Source organism: Lepus europaeus, chromosome 16, assembly GCF_033115175.1.
Source record: "Lepus europaeus isolate LE1 chromosome 16, mLepTim1.pri, whole genome shotgun sequence".
In the NCBI taxonomy this organism is placed as follows: Eukaryota; Metazoa; Chordata; class Mammalia; order Lagomorpha; family Leporidae; genus Lepus; species Lepus europaeus.
The window spans coordinates 91,142,742-91,148,840 of NC_084842.1; the positions used below are offsets into that span (position 1 = coordinate 91,142,742).

General features: G+C 74.3%; 1 protein-coding gene across 1 annotated transcript; it reads left to right on the plus strand.

Moving 5' to 3' along the window:
* Positions 1-2,443: 2,443 nt before the first annotated feature.
* On the plus strand, positions 2,444-5,553 carry NKX1-1 (NK1 homeobox 1). The gene is given in 11 exon segments (XM_062213776.1): positions 2,444-2,500; positions 2,502-2,736; positions 2,739-2,756; positions 2,759-2,862; positions 2,864-2,903; positions 4,678-4,816; positions 4,818-4,876; positions 4,879-4,990; positions 5,022-5,319; positions 5,321-5,501; positions 5,504-5,553. Coding segments are annotated over 11 exon segments (1,293 nt in total).
* The last annotated feature ends 546 nt before the right edge of the window (positions 5,554-6,099 follow it).

Genomic DNA, 6,099 nt, shown 5'->3' on the forward strand with positions numbered 1-6,099 from the left:
CACCCCCCACCATCCTCACTATCCCCCCACCATCCTCCTCACCATCCCCCACCATCACCCCCATCAGCCCCATCACCACCCCCATCACCCCAGCCACCATCCCCTCATCACCCCCATCATCCCCCGCTACCCCCCCCCCCAAGGTCACCCCCGTCCTGGTTGGCCTGCAGCGGGTGGGGCTCCGCATGCTGGGCCAGTGGACAGGCAGAGGTACCCTCCTGGCACTTAGGTCATGGCCACTGCCCTCCTGCCCTGACTCCCTGAGAGCACAGGGAAGCTGCTGGCCCCGGCAGAGGTGCACGGACCAGGGGCTACCGACCACCAGGGCGCGATGAGGAGCAAACCCGAGCTTCAGGCCGCAGACCTGCCCCAGCTGATCTTGGTGGGAGAGACATGCGGACCTCCCTGCACTTGTCCAGAGTGCAGGAGCCCCCGGGAAGGCACAGGAAGTGCCCCCTGCCTGCTCCAAGCCTGGGAGCAGCCCCCTGCTCACCACCCGCCCCGCCCCCGCGCAGAGCACCGAGGCCCACCCGAGGGGGGAGGGGGAAGTTCCTGCAGGAGTTCTGGGGTGGACAGACGTCCTGACGGCCTGTCCCCGCTGCCCTGGGCACAGCTCCCTGCGTTGTCCCCTGCTGTGCCTGCGGTGGCCGCAGCTGCTCCTGTGACGCCCAGCGCGGGTCCCTCGGCAATGCGAGCTGCACCCCGAGGCCCGGCGGCTCCTCCCCTGGCTGCGGCTTCGGTGAGTGCACGCTGAGTGCTCGCTTGGCCACGTTCGCCTCGCCTAGGGACCAGTGCGGGCCGCCTTTCCACGCTGCTGCTCTTGGGGGGTTGCGGTGGGTGAGTCGCATCGGGAGACGGGCGGCAGGTCTGCCCTCCCGCGGTGGGAGGTGGGGGGGGGCGGTGAGCGGGGCCACGGCCAGGCCGGGAGCGCCCACCGAGCCTCGAGCTGTGAGGGAGCGAGCCAGGGAGCGAGGCCTGGGAGCGCACTGGGGCGCGCATCCGCATCCGCAAACTTGGCCGGGCGCGTGCGGGGAGCCGGGCCGAGCTGGGGCGCGAGGGAGATAATTACCTCCCCGCGCCGGGAGAGCGCCCGCCCTCCTTCCCCGGAGGTGATTTATAATTTAAAGATAAAGAATAATCAACTCGCGCCGAGAAGGACACAGCACTGTGGCTCTGATTAGGATCTGGGGACGGGGCCGCGCGCGGAGGGGCGGTGGGGGGGTGGCGAGCAGGCCTGGCCGCCCCCGGCCCCAGCCACCCCACGGCTCCGCGTGTCCGAGCTCGGCCCAGATCACAGCCGACCGGTCCCCATAATTTCCCCCAACTTTTAATTTCTGCTTCCAAAGGATCATTGCCCGCGATAATTGCCAAGGGCCGTCCTTGCGCGCGGAGCGGGCTCGGGGGACCATGGCAGGAGGAGGCGCGCACGGCCGCCGGTGCACGCGCGCTGCCCCCGGCTCCCACCCGGCGCCCCCCACCACGGAGGCCGCGGGGTCGCCGCTGTGGGGAGCCCTGCTTTTGCCGGCGCGGGCAGGGGCGTCCGGCGCGTTGCCCCAGCAAGCGCAGCGCAGTGGTTTTCCGTAGGCCGCCCGCCGGGAGCGCGCGCTTCCCGCACGCATTCCGGGGGCGGGGGCGGGGCGGGAAGGCAGCCCTCTCCTCCCTCCCGACCCCACCTCTAAAGAGCGACCCGGCAGCCCGCCCCGCCCCGCCCCGCGGGGACTGCGGCCCCGGGCTCCAATTTGACGCCGCCAAAGGGGCGGGCGCGCGAGGGGATGGAGGCGCGGACACCCTGAGCGGAGACCCCGAGACGCGATTCGAGACCCCGAGAGGCAGCGACCCGGACAGGCGGGCCCAGACCCGCAGGGACTCGGAGAACCCGCGCGTGGAGGCCTCCCGCCAGCCGCCGAGGGCGCGGGAGCCGCTGGAGAGGCCAACGAGCCCCGCACCGCGCGCGCCGAGGTGCCTGCCGGCTCCTGGCGCTCCTGCAGCCCGAGAGTCCCAGGGCCTCTGCGGCCCCTGCGCCCAAGACTCCCGCGGTCCTCGGGGAGCCAGCGGGCCCCGCACGTCGCTTCCGGACCCGCGGGAGCGCCGCGCCACTGTCCCGATTCCCGGGCCGGCCGCGCCGGGGCTCGGGGCTGCGCGTCCGTCCGTGTGTCCCGCGCGGGGCCCGCCTCCTCCGCCCGGGACCGTTCGCAGCTAGCCAATTAGGCGCGCGCGCTAACGAGAGCAGCGGAGCCCGCGGCCGCCTGCGGGCGCACGTGTGTGCGGCGTGTGGGCGCGTGGGCGCCTCCGGCGGGGCGGCCATAAATGCGCGGGCCGGGCGCGGCGGGCGCCTGAGGCGGCGGCGGAGGCAGCGCCAGGCAGCGGCCGCCTGCGCGGGGCCAGCGATGGGAGCCCAGTAGGGCGGCCCGGCGCCCGAGGCGCCGAGCGGCCGGAGGTCGGCATGAGCACCAGCGGCCCGGCGGCTCCCGGGGACGGCCCCGCGCTGCCGCTCCCGCCGCTGCCGCCCGCGCCCGGGCAGGGGCCCCGCACCGCCCGCGCCCGCCGCCGCGGCCCGGGACGCCATGGACGGGCGCGCCGAGCTGCCCGCCTTTCCCCGCGCCGGAGCCCCGCCGCTCGCGGCCAGCGACACGGTGCCCGCGGTGCCCGAGGGAGCCGGAGCGGCCCGGCCCGCCGCGCCCCCGCGCCCCACTTCCTTTTCGGTGTTGGACATCCTGGACCCCAACAAGTTCAACAGCCGAGACGCCGCTGCGTGCTGCTGGGCCAGTGGCGCCCGCCGCGTGCGCCCCGTGCGCCCCGGCCCCCGCCGCCTCGGGACGCCCGCCGCGCACTGAGGAGCTGGAGCGCCGAGCGCTCGCCGCTGACCGGGGGAGCCGGCGCCGCCGCGGGAGCCGAGCTGCCGAGTGAGTCGCTGCGTCCGGCGCGGGGTCGGGGCCCGGCCGCGGGGCCGCGATTGCGCTCCGAGCCCTGGGGCGGGCTGGGCCCGGCTGCGCGCCGGGGCTCGGCGGAAAGTTCGCAGAGCGCGGGGTCCGCACCAGCCCCACCACCGCCTCGCCCGACCCGGACTGCGGGGCCTGCGGGAAAAGCTCGGCCGGGCCGGACCCAGGGGCATCGGAGCTGCGAGGCCGGCCCGGGGCCTCTCCTCGGCGCGTCCGGGCCTCGGAGGGTGCGGGTGCCCGAGACGGAGGGGCCGCGCGCCGCGGGCCTATGCCCTCCCCACCCGCGCCGAGACCCCGCGGCCGCCCGCCCTCCTCGCCCTTTTTTTTTTTTTTTTTTGGACAAATCAGACTAATTGTGACAAAACGCTGGTTATCTCTGCAAAAACAATTAAATCCCTTCGATTACAGTTAAGGGGAAATGTGCTTAGCGGCGGAGAGCGGCCGTAATGGGGCGGGCCCGCGCCCCCGGCCGGTCGATATCCCATTACGGCGCGCGCATATCTCTTTCAAGCACCTTGCAAACCGCCCCCGAACATCTAAATTATAGGGTCAAAATTCGGATAATTACTCGATTAAAACCTATTACACTTATTAGGGGCCGCTATTGATCGCGGATCGCGTTCGACCCGCTCCTGATTGCTTTTGGCGCGCCCCTCCCCCCCAGACCTTCCCCTGCCAACTTGGCGACCCCGGGGCGCGCGAGGAGCCGAGCTTGGTGTGGACTGGCCGGGGCTGCCCCTGCGCTGGAGCAGCTTCCGGCGGCCGAGGTGCGGGGACGGCCCCGCGCGCTCTCCCCGCATCTCTACCTGCACCACGAGCCCGCGGGGCGGGAGGCCCAGGCTGCTGCCGGTGCCGGGAGCGAGCAGGCCCAAGCGCGGCTGCGGACGCTGGCAGGGCCAGGCCCCCGTTCCCGGGCCGCGGCTGCAGATGGCAGATGCCCTCAGTCCGCCGGAGGACAGCTCCGGGAGAAGCCAGGACACCTGCGGCCCCCGCGAGACTCGGGCCGGGTCCGGAGCAGGGGGGTTCCTTCTCCAGGAGCGGGCGCGGGGCCTGAGCCCCAGTCGGGTCGCGCCAAGGAGGCTTGGAGACCACCTGTGGGGACCCTGGAGCTTCCTCCCAAATTCCAGTTCAAAAGGGAGGCTAGGGCCGGAGCCGCTGCTCAGACGCTGCCCTTAACGGGGCTCCGCCGCTCCCCGCACGCCCTCCCGGGCCGCGCAACGGAGATCTGAGAAGCGTGCGCCTCGGCCGAGGGGCCTCAGACTCCGCCAGCGGCCGAGTCCAGGCCCGAGGTCGGCGGCGGCCGCAGCCCGGGGCCCGGGGCACTTTCCCTCGGCCGGCTCCATCCCACGCCCCGCCGGCGGTCCGACGCCTGGTCATTAGCTGGCCCCGCTCCCGCCGTAATTGGAGGGTAATATACGCCCAGATAAATTAAACGGCCTTTAACTGGTTTGTACATTGCGCGAGAGGAGTTTAATTAAGTTTGTATCTGCCCCGCGCATCGATCGTGAGCCCGCCTGCCAAATCTTGCGGGCCGCCCCGCTCCTGCACCGGCGCGGCGGGGAGCTTGGCCCGGGCGCTCCGGCGACGGAGCCGGGAACGGGGCGAGGAGGAGGCCGGCGGGGGCAGCGGAGGAGCCGAGGAAGGCCGGGAAGGGGGCGCGGGCCCGGGAGGAGAACCCCGGGGAGCCGCGCGCGGGGCCGGGCCTAACCGTGCTGTCCTCCCGGTCCGCCGCCCGCAGGTGCCGGCGACCCCTGCCAGGCGGACGAGGCTGAGGCCGACGGCTACTGCGGCGGCGACGGCCACAGCCCGAGCGCGGACAGCGGGGACGAGGCGCCGGACGCCGACGACGCCGACGACACCGAGGGCGTGGCGCCCGAAGCGGGCACCGAGCAGAGCGCGGGGCGGCGGCGGCGGCCTCGGGGCCCGCGGGTCGGGCTGCCGGCCGAGGCCGAGGCGCTCGCTCCCGGCGCCGGCGACGAGGCGGCGGCCCCTGGACCCCGCGGGAGCTCGCCCGGAGCCCCGGGCCCGCCGGGGACTGGCGGCAGCGGGCGGTGGCGGCGGCGGCGGCGGCGGCGGCGGGAGCGGCGCGCAGGGCGCAGCGGCCGCCAAGCCCAAGCGGAAGCGCACGGGCTCCGACTCCAAGTCCGGGAAGCCGCGGCGCGCGCGCACCGCCTTCACCTACGAGCAGCTCGTGGCGCTGGAGAACAAGTTCAAGGCCACGCGCTACTTGTCGGTGTGCGAGCGCCTCAACCTGGCGCTGTCTCTGAGCCTCACCGAGACGCAGGTCAAGATCTGGTTCCAGAACCGCCGGACCAAGTGGAAGAAGCAGAACCCGGGTGCTGACACGAGCGCGCCGACCGGCGGCGGCGGGGGCGCGGGCCCCAGGCGCGGGCCCCGGCGCGGGGCTGCCCGGCGGCCTCAGCCCGCTCAGCCCGTCGCCGCCCATGGGCGCGCCGCTCGCCATGCACGGCCCGGCCGGGTACCAGGCGCACGGCCCGGGCGGCCTCGTGTGCGCCGCGCAGCTACCCTTCCTGTCCAGCCCCGCCGTGCTCTCGCCCTTCGTGCTGGCTCGCAGACGTATGGCGCGCCCGCCTTCTACGCGCCGCACCTCTGAGCGCGGCGCCGGCCACGCCGCGGCCCAGGACCGCTCCCCGAGGCCGACCGCGGACCAAGAGGACGCCGCGGGGGTTCCCTCCGGCACCGACGGACTGCGCGCGCGGGCGGCGGCCCACACGCACCTCGCCCAGCCTCACTCGGTTATAAAAGCAGGCGACCGCGTCCCGCGCCTCCCGGGCTCCCGCGCGTCGTACGTCCTGGGTGGGGGGCTCGGGCCTGGGGTCCCGGGCGGGCAGGAACTCGGCCTTGCGCACGCGCGCCTGGGAGCGGCTGACCTGGGCGCTGGGCGCAGCGTCGCCGGCGAGGATGGGGTTCTGGCCGTCTCCCTGTGGAGCAGAGACGAACCGCGGGTCCCACAAGCCCCGGGCGTCCGGCTCTGCGTCCACGGCTCCCTCCCGGCGCGGCCCCCTACGTGGGGGTCCTGGGACGCGGGAGAGCAGCGGGCAGGCAGCTGCGCCCTGACCGGGCTGCACCGCGGCACCGCGGACCCGGGAAGGCCCTGAGCCCTGTAGGACTGGAGCGGTGCAGGGGAGCCGATGCGCCC